The sequence below is a fragment of the Teleopsis dalmanni genome, chromosome 2 (genome assembly GCF_002237135.1).
Source record: "Teleopsis dalmanni isolate 2A chromosome 2, ASM223713v2, whole genome shotgun sequence".
NCBI lineage: Eukaryota > Metazoa > Arthropoda > Insecta > Diptera > Diopsidae > Teleopsis > Teleopsis dalmanni.
The window spans coordinates 229,221,106-229,235,475 of record NC_051847.1 but is presented as its reverse complement, the minus strand read 5'-3'; the positions used below and the strand labels follow the sequence as shown (position 1 = coordinate 229,235,475).

The window sequence follows — 14,370 nt, the reverse complement described above, 5'->3', positions numbered from 1 at the left end:
GAGCCTTCCATATTTTCAGAAAATGAGCTTAACACAATTCCAAGATATCATTTGATTAAAATTCTTAAACCTCAAGTAAGTAATAATTCATTTACATTGTAAAAATTATATGTTAAATATATTCAACTTTATTTTTCTCGTTTTAGTATGGAAGTCGTTCGAAATTGTCGCAACGATTGAACGAAATTGATTATCCCATGTCCGGAGAAGTTTATAACCGAGACAACGCTTTCAATTAAATCTTATCGTTTAGATAAGTTAACGTCTATTAAATAGCTAAATATCAATTTTTCCGCAATTAAAAAAAATCTGTATATACACGTTCATGCTGCATGCGCCAGACAACTTTATTAAATACTGAAAATGCATATCAAAACTAGAAGTAATCGTTTTTTTACTTAACACGGAGAACTGAAATTTTTAGGGCTGGAAATTTCAGATTTTCATGTAAAAAGTGCACGTACACATTGTATAAAAATAAAACTATATATTATTATTTTTGAAACATAAACGCTTGAATTTTCTTATTTTATTGTTATTTTATTAACAACATTTCAATAAATAAATATTTATTATTATCACATACTTAAAATAAAGGATTAAAAGTTGCTTCTTCAAAAATGGAGTTTTTATGCTTTTAAGAAATTGTCTTGCACAAATTATTATAATTATATATGAGACCATTGTGTTATCAGTGGAGAACAGATTTATAGAAATGTTTGAAGCTGTAATATACCAGAGTAAAACCCTTCATCTGGACACCGTTGGACAATAAAATAATAAATGTTCAACCATTTCTTGTTACCCCGCCTCAGGAAAAATGAGGATATCTGTATATAGGTGTAATATAGACATAAAACCCTTTGTATTTCGAAAAAATTGATCGAATTATTAGAATTTTGTGAATAAGCCGGAACCTCATCTTAGATTTAGAAAACCCATAAGTAGGTCTTTAATTAAATTTAAAAAAACCCAAAAAGTGAAGTTTTTGACAATCGCTAAGCTTAAGAAAGAATTTAATCGATTAAAGGCAACAACAAATTTGATGATTAATTTGATCGACTGCTGTTGGCAAGTTACAGGTCAAATGAGATGTAACGACCAAATGACATTTCAAATAAATGGGTGCGTAGACTCTGTTTAATTTTATTTTTTAACAATCCAACAACTTTTTTTAAACATATTTATATTCAAATAAATGAAGATTATCTAGTAAGCTAGTACAAGAGATTTAATACGGTGGCAGTACTTACAGAGTCCTGTAATATTTTATTTTGTTCAATTTTTTTCTATTATATTCTACTTATTATATTTCAATCATTTTTATTAAGCTAAATTTGAAAAATAGATGAAAGAGTAGGCAGTAGCATATTCTACTATCGAATCACTTCAGTGCCTTTCAGGCAGAAGTAATGGCTATTCTTAGATACTCAGATAGAGATAAAAATACCAGTCAGATTGCAAGAACGACCTTGTCCGAACTAAACAAAAAAGATACCACTCAGCTGCTTCAACTAAAACGGAACTTGCTAGGGTATTATAGCTGACTGGTTACTACATACTACATACTCTTTAATGACAATTTTTATGGTTATGGATCTGAAAAAGATGAGGAATGAGTGTTTCACCTTTGTCAATGCTTATCTTTGGTCAATAGAAGATTAAGAATATTTAGAGTAGTTTATCTTTTTGACTGCAAAATTAAGTACTTAGTCAATTTTATAAACTTATCAGGTTGAATCATTTCCTTCTGAAAGGAGAGGAGAGAAGAGCCTATACGTAATTGTCTATACGGTAAACACTGTGCCCCTTTTGGAGATACTTCTTGTCTATATATATATGGTTAATGCTAATCTGTAGTAGTAGCACAACGGCCAACCTAACATTACCAACTTTTTAAAGTTAACTGGTGACCTAATAGGTAAATGCAATGTCAACTCTTCTGAACGTCATTACTTTTTTAATATCGTTAAATCAATAATTTCTTTTAGAACTTTTTAACTTTAGTCTGCTGGAGGTGGTTTGCCACCCACTTCATAAGCCTCACCATTTAAATCAGAAAAGAACATGCCTACATCTGAAAAGTGAAGAGTATTTTGTTTATTTCAGTTTATGATTTATAAGCAATGCATCTAAAAAATTATTACAATTCTTTTTAATGTGAGACACCCAGTGACTTAATCAGCTGATCAGAATGACGTTACAACACGCGGTGAGTTGCACCAAACAACGTTGTTTAAAGTCAAGTAGTAAACAAAATAAAAATTCTGCAAATAAAAAATCACTTTTGTAATGACGAATATGGACTCTGAGACAAGTATTGGCAATGAGAGAAGTGCCAGCAAAATATTTCGTCAAAATCGAAGCGTCGGCTACGTTAGCAATCATATTGGCGCAGTAACACGCTACGTTGTGAGACGAAGTGACAACTTGATTGCTACCTGCATTGGCCGAACTTTTCAAGTCTATACTGCGAGCCATTTTCGCTTGCTGCACGTAAGCCCGATACATGCTGACGACATTACTGCACTAGCGATAGACCTCACCTATATATATACGGCTTCAGATAAGTGCATTTATGCTTGGCGGTCTGGTAAGCATAGACGCCATGTCTACAAAGGAACAAGCAATGTGTGGCTTATATTGCCACTTGGTGGTTTCTTGGTGACAGTGGATGAAGCAAACGTTTTAAAAGTATGGAATGTTGTCTCAGAAAATGTATACTTTGAAATCCCGTTCAACAAGAGCGAGTTCCTAATTACAGCAGTAACTCACCCACCGACTTATGTGAATAAAGTACTAATTGGGTCAGAACAGGGCATAATTAAATTATGGAACTTGAAAGAAAATCGTCTGATTTATACATTTTCTGCGCGTAAGTGTGCTATAACCTGCTTGGAAGCATCTCCGGCTTTGGATGTTGTTGCTATTGGGTACCATAACGGTTGTATTGTGTTATTGAATCTTAAATACGACGAAATTCTTATGGAATTTAAACAAGATTGGGGGATGGTATCAAAGATCAGTTTTCGGACCGATGGTCCACCAATTATGGTTTCATCAAGTGCTACTGGTAATGTTGCGTTTTGGAATTTAGAAGAACGAAAGGTAAATATTATAACATACTGCAAAATACATAAGCAAAAATTATATTTTGTGCTCCTATACTCAAATTTCTCTGATTAATATCCAAATCACAGGTTGCTAGTCAATTAAAAGTTCACGAAGGAAAAGTTACAACAACTATATGTTTTCCTAATGAACCTTTACTTCTTACCACATCCCCAGACAATTCTATGAAGCTATGGATTTTTGATATGTCGGACGGTGGCGCGCGCCTATTACGGATTCGCGAAGGACACACTAAACCTCCATTATGCATTCGATACTATGGCAATAGTGGTTCGTCTATATTATCATCTGGTGAAGATAGCTCGTTACGTATATTTAGCACAATTTCGGAAACTTTTAATAAAAGCATGGGCAAAGCCAGTTATAATCGTAAAGCTTCTAAAAAAAAGAGTAAGTTTTTTTATCTTCTCTTTAGTTACACAGTAGTGCATTGTTATCGATTTATACAATAGATAGATTTCAAAAGGACTGGCTTCGCATGCCTCCAATCGTACAATTTACAACAGAAACAACGCGTGAGAAGGAATGGGACAGTATAGCAGCAATACATAGTGGCATTATTCAGACCACCACTTGGTCTTTTCACAGATGCTGTATGGGGGAACACCGCTTAATACCTACTAAGTTTGAAAACAGAAACCGCACAGACTTAAATGCCGAAACGACAAGCATAACATTGTCCAGTTGTGGAAACTTCGCCATAATAGGTATTAAGTATTTTTAATGTATGTGATAAATATTTTGACGTGTTCTCATATTATGTACCAGGATATTCTACTGGTGATTTAGAACGCTTTAACATACAGTCAGGTATACACAGATGTAGTTATGGTGCACCTGCTCACGAAAGCTCTGTAAGAGGTGTAGCTAGCGATAATTTAAATCAATTTGTTACTTCAGGTTGTGGGGCTGGTTTACTGAAATTCTGGCCCTTCAAAGGCAATGGTATAGTTGAATTAATAACTCCGATATTTGATTGTCTTTTAATATCAAAAATTTACTTTTAGTTACAAGTCCAACTCTAACACTTAAATTCAGTGACGGCATTGATCTTTTGCGTTCCCATCGCGAAAGTGGCATGATTGCCATAGCATTAGTCAATTTCATTGTTTACATAGTCGATACTGATACAAAAGTCATTATCAGAAAGTTTGAGGGACACATAACCAAAATAAACGACATTTGCTTTAGCCCAGATAGTCGTTGGCTTATAACAGCGTCTATGGATGCGACTATTAAAGTATGGGACATTCCTTCGACTTATATGATCGATCATTTCAGAACTGAACGCCCATGTGTTTCCCTGACTATGTCTCCTACTGGTGATTTTCTTGCAACCGCCCATGTAAACTATTTGGGTATTTATTTATGGGCAAACAGGACGCTTTTTAATCAACTCTCATTGCGTTCTATAAATCCATACGAAAAAGCTCCTTTGGTAGGATTACCATCAAATGCTTATGACGATATAGTTTTAAACCAAGCAGTCCAAGAAATGTCTTTGGATGCTTATGAAGACGAAGGCGAAGAAATTGAATTTAAATACGAGACTCAAACGCAACTTTCAAAAGAACTTATAACTTTGTCTGGTGTAGCAGCATCTCGTTGGCAAAATCTCCTCGATTTGGATATAATTAAAAAACGAAACAAACCGAAGTCGGCGCCAAAAATTCCGAAACAAGCACCATTTTTTTTGCCCACTATTGCTGGTCCAGAAATGAAGTTTGACCTTACAGCAACTGTAAATGAAGCCAATGTACACTCGAAAATTTTGAACACTTCACCACTAAATAATATGACAACTTTAGCTAAACTTTTGGAAGAAACTGAAACAGCAAATAATTATGAACCACCAATCAACTATTTAAAAAAACTGGGTCCGTCAATGGTGGATTATGAAATAAAATCTCTACACCCCTTAAGTGCATCTATAGCTGCTATGGTTCAGTTCTTGAAGACTATAGAGTACACATTTTCAACAAATAAAGATTTCGAACTGGCACAATCGTACCTGAGTGTATTTTTACGCGCACATGGCAGTACCTTAATAGAATTGCCAGAAGTTGTTCAAACACTTAAAAGCGTCTCAGTGGCTCAAGAGACATGTTGGAATAGAATTGAAAAGAAGTTAAGTTACGGAATAGGCGTGGTAGCCGCTTTAAGAAATTATGTTAAATAAGTTTTAAATATTAAATAAAAAAAACAATGTACTCTAAGGTGAGTCACCCACATTAAAATGAATATTTTCATTATCACTTGCTGAAAATTTGTTATCAGTTTCAAATAGTGACTGCTAGAAAATTTTCTAATTAAAAAATGCAAGTCACGAAACACATTACTGAAAAATATATTAGAATATCTTTAAAAAAAAAATATTTCAGTATATAAATCGCACAAAAATATGCACTTTGCTTCCCCAATACAGCATCTAGACGTAGACTAATAACAATTAATTAATCAACCTTATTTATTGACATTGTTTTTTTTGCTAGTGTTAATTATAGTCCCTTCCTCTTAGTAATCTCGCTTGTAGAGCAAATTACTTTACTACTTAATTGCTTTATCTTTATTAACAGTCGTAACTTGCGTTGCTATACTGACTTAAGTCTTCAACATTGCTGACTTAATTTTTACTTAACGTCAGTTTTAGAACTTTGGTTACTGTAAAATCCCTACCTCGTTGGAGTAATTTTAATTTCTTTATAAACTTCCTTTGCAATCAACCACAAACTTAATGATGTTATCTTTTTGCTGTAATTGAAGAAAAAAAAATGCTATTTTTATTACCTTTTAACGAACCATTTACGTTTTCAAAATATGTGTATTTAATTTTAATTTTAGTTGTGTTCATTAATGCATAATATATAAACTAGTTGCTTCGATTTTCTCTAAAAAAAAACATTTTACTTATTGTTTTGCGTTTAACAAGAATAATAAATAAAGACCAAAATGTTTTAGAATTCAAATAGCGTAAACTGTTTTTGTACTGCAGTACAAAGTTGCCGGTGTTGTAAATATTGAATATAAGTATTTTAATGAAGTTATTTTAGGATAATCGTTAGTTCTTATTTGAGATGTTATTCAAAATATGTTTGCGCTTAGGCTGATGTGCACTGCTGTATTCTGGGCCCTTCTTCATAACGTTCATCTTCCTCGTAAGCCATACGCTGTTGCTGCCGACGTTGTTTAGGATCAAAGTCCTCCTGAAAAGTCATTTGCAATAGTTAAGAAATACTAAATTTAAAATGTAAACTCAAACTTACCAAATTGACAGCCTCAGCATCAATTGGAATGGTTACTTCTGGTCTTGGTGGCAAGCACTTTTCTAGAGCTGGAATCACTGATACCGGCATAGTTTCAGGGAAAACGACTTCAAATTGAATAAGCAAACGACCTTTTTCTAATGGGTTCTTAAACATTGGCATGCCTTCCTCCATTATACATTTTGTCATTTCGTGTTTGATGACATCACCTGGCATTGATGTAACAATCAAATCCCGATCATCTAAAGTTTTGATCACTCGTTGGAAACCACACAAGGCCTCTACAAGCTGAATCGGCATTTTTAACATTAAATCTGTTCCAACATGCATGTATGAAGAATGTTCCTTTTCATCTAACACAATTATTATATCACCAGGCTGCGAATTCGGTTCATGATCCCCTTCGCCATTAAATATTATTTTTTGCCCATCCTTCATACCCTTTTCTATATGAACTTCCAAGACCTTACGTTCTCTTACTGTTTTGCGCCCATTACAATTTTTGCAACGATCTTTTTCAGATATATTTTCACCAGTACCCATACATTTGCGACAGACCTGTTCGACATGTTGCACAAGACCTGGTCCTATCTGCTGGACGCGTGTTTCTACACCATTACCACGACATTGTATACATTTCTCTATAGAACCCTTCTTTCCACCTCTACCTTCACATTTGTCACAAATTACGTTCTTTTGTAAAGCCAGTTTTCTCGTAGCTCCATTATACAATTCTTCCAACTGAACAGACATTTGATGAACTACATCTTTACCACGACGCTCACGCCTTCGGCCACCACCACCAAAACCGGCTCCAAAGAACTTTTCAAAGAAGTCCATAGGACTTCTGAAATCTCCACCATCAGCTCCACCTTTCTTAATGGCCGCTTCGCCACCTTCATCATAGATCTGCCTTTTATCTGGATCAGAGAGCACTTCATAAGCTTGTGAAATTGCTTTGAACTTTTCACCTTCATTAGGATTTTTATCGGGATGATATTTCAACGCCATCTTCTTATATGCTTTTTTGAGTTCTTCCGAGTTCGCATTCGGTTTTACACCAAGCAAATCGTAGTAAGCAGTTTCTTTTACCATTTTCGCAGATTACGACGCCTCGTTAAAATTGTAGAAATATATAATCTAAAGGAATAATCAAATCTATATAGAAGATATTTTAATGTATTATAAAGAAATAAAAATTTTATTGAAATTTGAAACAACACTTTAAAGCGATCAATTTTAATTTTGTTGAAATTTAAAAAATGAAAAAAATTATCGTTGCTAAGTTAACGTAAAAAAAAAGATATTTTTTTTTAATTGTAAATATCGAAGTCTTCATACATGCACTAAAATACAACCTTGTATTGCTAAGTACACTGATGCAAAGCATAGAAACACAAATGCGGAAAATACATATACTATACATACATTTGCTTGTATATCAGGTATATATGTATGTTATGTACCGATGACAAAGGTTTTCTATTTAATTCCACATCCAAAAAAAACTACATAGATTATAAAATTAAACAAATTCAAAGTTCTGGTATTTAAAATTATTAAATTATTCATTTACAATATAATATTTAATCACAAATCTCACTTGAGCAATTATCGATTTTTTTTTCGAATCAGCGTTCCAGCTACAAAACCAAGAGCAGATGTCAATTTTTCTAAATACGAATATTCGGGAAATTGTTTTTGCTAATTTTTTTTCTTTGCACTTGAACTTAGTCTATGCTCTTTCCTTTGTTTTTTGCTTGCTCATTACATAAATCAAATTCAAAAAATACACATTTCTACTTTCCGTGTTAGTTTCTAAGATAGAATATGAATTTTATTTTAATTACCTTTTAAAATCTAAAATTGGAAAACAATAATGCCGTATCGAAGTATTAAAACTTGAAATAATTACTTGCAAAAAAAATTGAATATACAAGAACTTTAAAATTAATCCACTTGTATTTAAGTATTTTTACAAATTTTAACGCACGAAAGAAACGTGGCCTGCCAGTAGAAATTTTATAATGCGATTGAAAGAAAAGTAAAAAGATGAAGGCGTTTGAAATTTCTAGAATGGAACATGTGTGTCGATAACACATGCTATCATATGAACTGCCTTACCAAACTCCATATACACTAGATGTGACTTAGGCAATTATGCCAAATTTTTCAATTTTATCGAAGTGCTAGCATCAGTGTATACAAATAGCAATTCATTAATTAAAAAATCAAAAGCTTTTATTATATCGTCAATCTGCTGCATATATTTTCCCATTATATTTAAGACGTGTGAAAGTTAGGCTAAGTGGATGCTAAACCAAATGGGAGATTTTTTAAGATTTTTTGCACTGCACACATTTAGGTCGTTTGCGAGGTAGGCTAAGTTGCGTTCTAAGGTCGTGTGCGAGTTAGGCTAAGTTGCATTCTAAATGAGGGAAATACTAAGTTGTGCCGATAATGTATTGATGTGTCGATACGTGTTGATAAATGGCAAAATGTGTGCAGTGCAAAAAATCCCAAAAAATCTCCCATTTGGTTTAGCATCAACTTAGCCTAACTCGCACACGTCTTAAATAAGGGAAATTTAAAGTTGTGTCGATAATGTAGTGATTTGTAGATACATGTCGATAAATGGCTAAATGTGTGCAGAGTAAAGAATCCCAAAAAATCTCCCATTTGGTTTAGCATCAACTTAGCCTAACTCACATACGTCCTAAACATCTTATAAAATTTTCACAACGGTAACACCTAATTTTTATCTTACTTACCCTACTCGAAATTTTAGTAAATGCCAACATTCCCCGCCATACCGATATAATTTACTATTTCTCTCAAATTACCATCAATTTACTCGAATTCACAAACGGCCATTATAGTCACTTCAGTCTTAAAAATGACGTTAAATTACAACTTATGTTTACAAAATATTGTTCTCACCCGTAAGAATGGTGGAGTAACATTAGCATGACTATCTCAGTACTAGGAAGATGAATATATCATGAAACATAACACGTGCTGTTATAAGAATTGTAAGATCTTATTTAGGTCGTGTGCGAGTTAGGCTAAGTTGCGTTCTAAATGAGGGAAATTCTAAGTTGTGCCGATAATGCAGTGATGTGTCGATACGTGTTGATAAATGGCTAAATGTGTGCAGTGTAAAAAATTCCAAAAAATCTCCCATTTGGTTTAGCATCAACTTAGCCTAACTCGCACACGTAATGTAGTGACGTATCGACACATCACTACATTATCGGCACAACTTTGAATTTCCCTCATTTAGAACGCAACTTAGCCTAACTCGTACACGACCTTAATATCAAAAAAAGCAAAAATTAAATTCTATTAAATCAAGTAATATAAATAGTAAACATTTTTTGGAATCGAAGAACAGCTACAAAAATGTATAATATATGTTTTGGAATGTTATGTCTAGTTCAAAATACAAAAATTGTTTTATACCATTTCATACGCTAACGTATTCCAGAACTGGATTATTTCTGGCAATGCCTTAACTTTTAGTTAATATCTATTGGTTATTTAATAAATGAAAATACAATTCAATAAAAATAAGTGAATAAATAATAAATAATCAATAAATATGAAGCATGCAAGATTTATTGCAAGAACAGTACTTGTTCAAAACAATAATGTTGAAGAAGCATGTCGCTTATTAAATAGAATTCTAGGAAAAGAGGAAATATTTGATCAATTTCGGCGCACAAGGTATTATGAAAAACCCTTTCAGGTAAGAACTATTTATAATATTTGTTAAATATGTAATTAAACGAATTATTTTGGTTATAGGTACGTCGACGTATAAATTTTGAAAAATGCAAAGCTATTTACAATGAGGACATGAATCGAAAAATTGCATTTGTATTAAGGAAAAACAGAGTTGAGCCGTTTCCCGGTTGTAGCTGAATTATATATCAAAAAATTATTTGTAACTTAATAAACTAAATTAATATATTCCTTTTTAATGTTGTCTGTTTTATTTTTACATTCATTGTTATATACATACATATATATGGTTTTGTATGTTATTTTTTTATCGTATTTGATGGGAGAAGTAAACGTTATTTTTACATTTTGAGAAAATGTTTAAATAACAAATAAATAGCCCGAAATCAACTGCACACTAATATTTGTAATAATATTTTATCAAAATATTTTATTTTAAAGTATTTATACCTAATTTTTGAATGTGTCAGAAGGAACAGCTGATTTCGATTCAACAAACAACATTTAATAATAAGAACTGTCGCCGCTTATATATCAACAACACTAAAGTTAAAATAAATGTTTTGAGTATTATTTTACAAACATCCGTTGAAAATTAAATAAAATGAATACTGATAATTGCATTGATATTGATCAAAATATAGCAAACAAACTTTTCGAAGTTGGCGCTTTCCTAATCATTGCAGGAGTTCCAGTTGGTACTGAATTCGGCGTCGACTTATGTTCCTACACAATCGGTGAAAACTTCCGAGGAATAAAACTAATACCTCCAGGACCACATTACGTCTGGTGCTCATCACAGGGACAATTCGGTGATGCTGCCCCACGTGTTGGATTTATACATTATTTTAAAAGTAAAGAAATACTTGTGCGTGAATGGAACAGACAGGAGGAAGAATTACAAGAACGCCAAATTGAAGACCCAAATACCGAAAAAGCACATATCCGTGAGAATATAAAGTCTTTGGACCGTTTTTTGGCACCATATGATTATCGTTTCTTAAATAAATGGAAAAGCTTAACAAATCTTGTAAACGAAGGTACACTTTCACGTTGCACTCCTGCATCAGGCATTATTCGCACAAATGTAAGTCTTTCATCTTGTCCTGACGCTGAGAGGCCACGTGGCCCTATTAAAAGTATTAAGATGTTAAATGTAAAGACAATTTTAAATGAAAATGATTTATTGCCTAATTTAAAGCCTCTTAGTGGCTCTATGCCAATCTTTATACATTTACCCAATCGCGTACCTCAAAACGCTACTCCGGAAGAAGTCACCCGTCATAGTATAGATTGTATTGCAGCAATTGATGATTTGTTTAATAGTATTTCAAGCTTTCACATTTTATTGGAAGAAATTCAGCTGTGCTTTGTTTTCTATTTGATTGGTCATTCTATTGAGTCATTGGACCACTGGCGACGCGTCATACACTTGTTCTCTTACTCCGAAACTGCAACTACTAAATATAAATTATTTTACAAGCAATATAGTGAGCTTCTTGCCCTAGAAATACCGTATTTACCGGAGGAGTTGATGGAACCTACTAACCGCAACACCATTTATAAAGACATAAGAGTCTTGCTTAAACATTTACATAGTGCAAATTTAAGTCTTAGTGCAGAACATTTATCAACGAAATTGTATAAAGAATTGAAATGGGATTTCCGAGACTTACTGATTGATGATCCAGAAGATTTACCTGTTGTCGTCGAATTGGATTAGGCAGATAATATTTACAAATGTAATTCAATTAGGAAAATAGCTTTAAAAGTTATATTTATTATAATTAAACAAACTGAACAATTAAAATGTTTTATTTTTCCTTTTTGTCTTCAGTTACTATCACATCTTCATTAATCTCGGGGCTGGCTATTGATGATGATTCTTTGTTCGGGGCTGCAACATTTTTCTCTTCTTCATTTTCTTTATTTAATTCCACAGAGTATTGAGCCGCAAGCTCCTCTAATCGTTTTTGATTATTTTGCAGATATCCCGGCAACCAAAATATTGTTTGCACCATTCTGAACAGTAATGATTATAATGCTTATAATTAAATTTATATATTGGGCTTACTTTATCAAAATGTAACCGAAAAATGCCAGCAACAGACATGTTGCTGACGTCTTAAACATATACCAATAATCGACAACAACTTGCTCGTGCTTCATTGCTGAAGGAAATATCTATTTTCCTAGAAAACGATTGAAGGATCACTTATGAAAAGAAAACAAAATCCTTACATCAACTAAACTGGCAAACAGTACAAAAAGTCGTTTAATAGAATAGAATAGAATATTAAGGAATATTTTCATGTTTTTTATGTTATGGTTAAATGATAAATGTAACTGTGGTAACAGGACTCATTAAAAATTAATTTGTATGTTATTAGTTAAAAATATAAGGGAATCAATAAAATTGTAATAATTGTAATACGCCGCCTGAATTGGATAATAAATACATACATATGTACATCTAGTATGATTTATCCGTACGTCGTGATAGAAAAATAGTAGAATGAAATAAAGAGAAGACCATTATTTGGGGTTCATACTGTCTCACACAAGTTATAAGTCTCACAAATTCCTGTATTATGTACACCGTTATGAAAAAATTTTCTCAATGCATAATTATAGATTTAATTTTTAAAAACATATCATTTTAATTAGGTCAAAAATAGAAACGTAAGATTTTTATGAACATCAGTCGGTTGCTGGGATAACGAAACAATATAGTCCGTGCTGAACAATTTTTTCTCAATTATAATATTTAAGCATTTATAACGTTTTAATTCAAAGAATAGATACCGAGTAAAGTATTTACATATTAATTAATGTTATGCTCATGTAAACATTAACAGCGTCTCAATCTGCCACACAATGTAGGGAATAGGTAATGAAGTGAAATGAAAGGAGGATCGATACTAAAATCTGGCCGATACTAAAATTTAAAAAATCGCTGAGAGAATAAAAAAATGGAGCGCTCTAAATCTTAATAATTGATTCACAGGAGAGTGTTGTTTATAATTTTAGATGTCATGTTTGTTATTTTAGCTGTCAATTGTTAGTACTTTCAATGCAAAATTAAAATTTTCGACAACTTAAATTACAAACAAAACTCAAGTGTGAATCCAAAATAAGATATAGAAAATAACCTCGATAAATAAAACTCTAAGTTAGCATTTATATTAATAAGCTTAAGTTGTTTAAAAAACAGCCTGCGTTTAAAAAACTTCACAACAAAACCAGAAAAACTCAAATTTATTATTTATTTATTGTTACAAAAATAGCAACCAGTTGTACTCAGGGGCCTAAAATAAAAGTTATTTCAAGAATTTTTAAGAAAAAAAGCAGGAGCAAAAAGTTATCTAGACTCATATTTAAGTATATAGTTATCATTCTAAGAACTTTTCTTGTTAATATTATGCATGCTTTTTATATGTGAGCGTTTTAAAATAAAACTCAAAAAATAATAAATTCGCTTTATATTATATTCATTAAAAATAAGTCTTACATTTAGCTTTTTGTTTGAAATCGAACAAATAACTGTTATTTTTGCCTTATAAAAATAAAAATATAGAATAACTCTTAGAATCACTCTTATTTTTGAAAATAAAGTATAATTCGCACTGGCTTGCCGAATATTTTTAAAAACAAAAATATCAAATGAATTTTTCATGATGTAAGTTAGTTGTTTTTGTCATTTCATACAAAATGTATTTAAAGATTGGTGCACGTAAAAGATTCTTGACTTCTGTTTTTATTTTTTCAATGATAACTGTTACGGTCCCTGGTTGTACATTTTATTCTTACATAAAAGCCTTTTTTACTCATATATTATTATCTTTGATATGGCAATACCTTACCTTCATAGTGCTCATCATCGTACACATACATCGTAGTGTATAACTCTGAGTACGCTTTTTGTGCATACGTACTCTTACACGTTTTTTTTTGCGTACTTTTTTTTATTTGTTGGAAAATTAATAAATGTACCCACAGAAAGGTATCGTCTAAAACTTGGCACTTGAAACATTATTCTAATCCCTTTTTTTAAAAACACTTAGCAAGGGCAAAAAGGAGGATGTTAAGGGAACCAAGGAAGTGGAATGACGATCTTGTCAGTAAAATGCTTGACTATGTAGAAGAGAAAGGAAATTTTGAAGTAAATAGGAATATCTATTCAGATAGGAAGTTAAAAATAATGTAGGCTTTGATTGCAGATGCCGACTGC

At 32.2% G+C, this 14,370-nt stretch overlaps 4 protein-coding genes and 1 long non-coding RNA gene across 8 annotated transcripts; 3 read left to right on the top strand and 2 right to left on the bottom strand.

Moving 5' to 3' along the window:
• The first annotated feature begins 2,205 nt into the window (after positions 1-2,205).
• On the top strand, positions 2,206-5,386 carry LOC119677424 (WD repeat-containing protein 36-like). The gene is made up of 5 exons (XM_038088765.1): positions 2,206-3,108; positions 3,201-3,522; positions 3,585-3,839; positions 3,901-4,077; positions 4,140-5,386. The coding sequence occupies exons 1-5, from the start codon at positions 2,293-2,295 to the stop codon at positions 5,309-5,311; spliced, it is 2,742 nt and encodes a 913-aa protein (XP_037944693.1). The 5' UTR covers positions 2,206-2,292; the 3' UTR covers positions 5,312-5,386.
• A 529-nt stretch (positions 5,387-5,915) lies between these two features.
• Positions 5,916-8,287, bottom strand: LOC119677423 (dnaJ homolog subfamily A member 1-like). 3 transcript variants are annotated; one of them, XM_038088764.1, is made up of 3 exons: positions 8,246-8,287; positions 6,396-7,535; positions 5,916-6,335 (listed from the first exon to the last, which is right to left on the bottom strand). In XM_038088764.1, the coding sequence occupies exons 2-3, from the start codon at positions 7,488-7,490 to the stop codon at positions 6,231-6,233; spliced, it is 1,200 nt and encodes a 399-aa protein (XP_037944692.1). In that variant the 5' UTR covers positions 7,491-7,535; positions 8,246-8,287; the 3' UTR covers positions 5,916-6,230. The 3 variants fall into 3 exon arrangements, with proteins under 3 accessions (XP_037944692.1, XP_037944691.1, XP_037944690.1); XM_038088763.1 differs by having other exon boundaries at positions 6,396-7,553; positions 8,246-8,268; XM_038088762.1 differs by lacking the exon at positions 8,246-8,287 and having other exon boundaries at positions 6,396-7,587.
• A 1,598-nt stretch (positions 8,288-9,885) lies between these two features.
• LOC119683627 (28S ribosomal protein S21, mitochondrial-like) lies at positions 9,886-11,876 on the top strand. Of its 2 annotated transcripts, none has more exons than XM_038097413.1 (2): positions 9,886-10,143; positions 10,203-11,876. In XM_038097413.1, the coding sequence occupies exon 2, from the start codon at positions 10,744-10,746 to the stop codon at positions 11,860-11,862; it is 1,119 nt and encodes a 372-aa protein (XP_037953341.1). In that variant the 5' UTR covers positions 9,886-10,143; positions 10,203-10,743; the 3' UTR covers positions 11,863-11,876. The 2 variants fall into 2 exon arrangements, with proteins under 2 accessions (XP_037953341.1, XP_037953342.1); XM_038097414.1 differs by having other exon boundaries at positions 9,911-10,143; positions 10,203-10,378.
• Positions 11,877-11,930: 54 nt separating this feature from the next.
• Positions 11,931-12,389, bottom strand: LOC119683628. Its single transcript, XM_038097415.1, has 2 exons — positions 12,214-12,389; positions 11,931-12,161 (listed from the first exon to the last, which is right to left on the bottom strand). The coding sequence occupies exons 1-2, from the start codon at positions 12,306-12,308 to the stop codon at positions 11,954-11,956; spliced, it is 303 nt and encodes a 100-aa protein (XP_037953343.1). The 5' UTR covers positions 12,309-12,389; the 3' UTR covers positions 11,931-11,953.
• A 1,638-nt stretch (positions 12,390-14,027) lies between these two features.
• Positions 14,028-14,370, top strand: LOC119678291. The gene is made up of 3 exons (XR_005252330.1): positions 14,028-14,142; positions 14,204-14,301; positions 14,360-14,370. It is a non-coding gene; the product is annotated as an uncharacterized LOC119678291 (long non-coding RNA).

Bases quoted from the DNA above. Each gene is read 5' to 3' on its own strand.
- LOC119677424 (XM_038088765.1), top strand. From the start codon at position 2,293: ATGACGAATATGGACTCTGAGACAAGTATTGGCAATGAGAGAAGTGCC. The intron at 3,523-3,584 runs GTAAGTTTTTTT...TTTATACAATAG, and splicing joins TAAAGCTTCTAAAAAAAAGA to ATAGATTTCAAAAGGACTGG. The intron at 3,840-3,900 runs GTATTAAGTATT...ATTATGTACCAG, and splicing joins TGGAAACTTCGCCATAATAG to GATATTCTACTGGTGATTTA.
- LOC119683627 (XM_038097413.1), top strand. From the start codon at position 10,744: ATGAATACTGATAATTGCATTGATATTGATCAAAATATAGCAAACAAA.
- LOC119677423 (XM_038088764.1), bottom strand. From the start codon at position 7,490: ATGGTAAAAGAAACTGCTTACTACGATTTGCTTGGTGTAAAACCGAAT. The intron at 6,336-6,395 runs GTAAGTTTGAGT...ATGACTTTTCAG, and splicing joins ATGCTGAGGCTGTCAATTTG to GAGGACTTTGATCCTAAACA.
- LOC119683628 (XM_038097415.1), bottom strand. From the start codon at position 12,308: ATGAAGCACGAGCAAGTTGTTGTCGATTATTGGTATATGTTTAAGACG. The intron at 12,162-12,213 runs GTAAGCCCAATA...ATTACTGTTCAG, and splicing joins TTCGGTTACATTTTGATAAA to AATGGTGCAAACAATATTTT.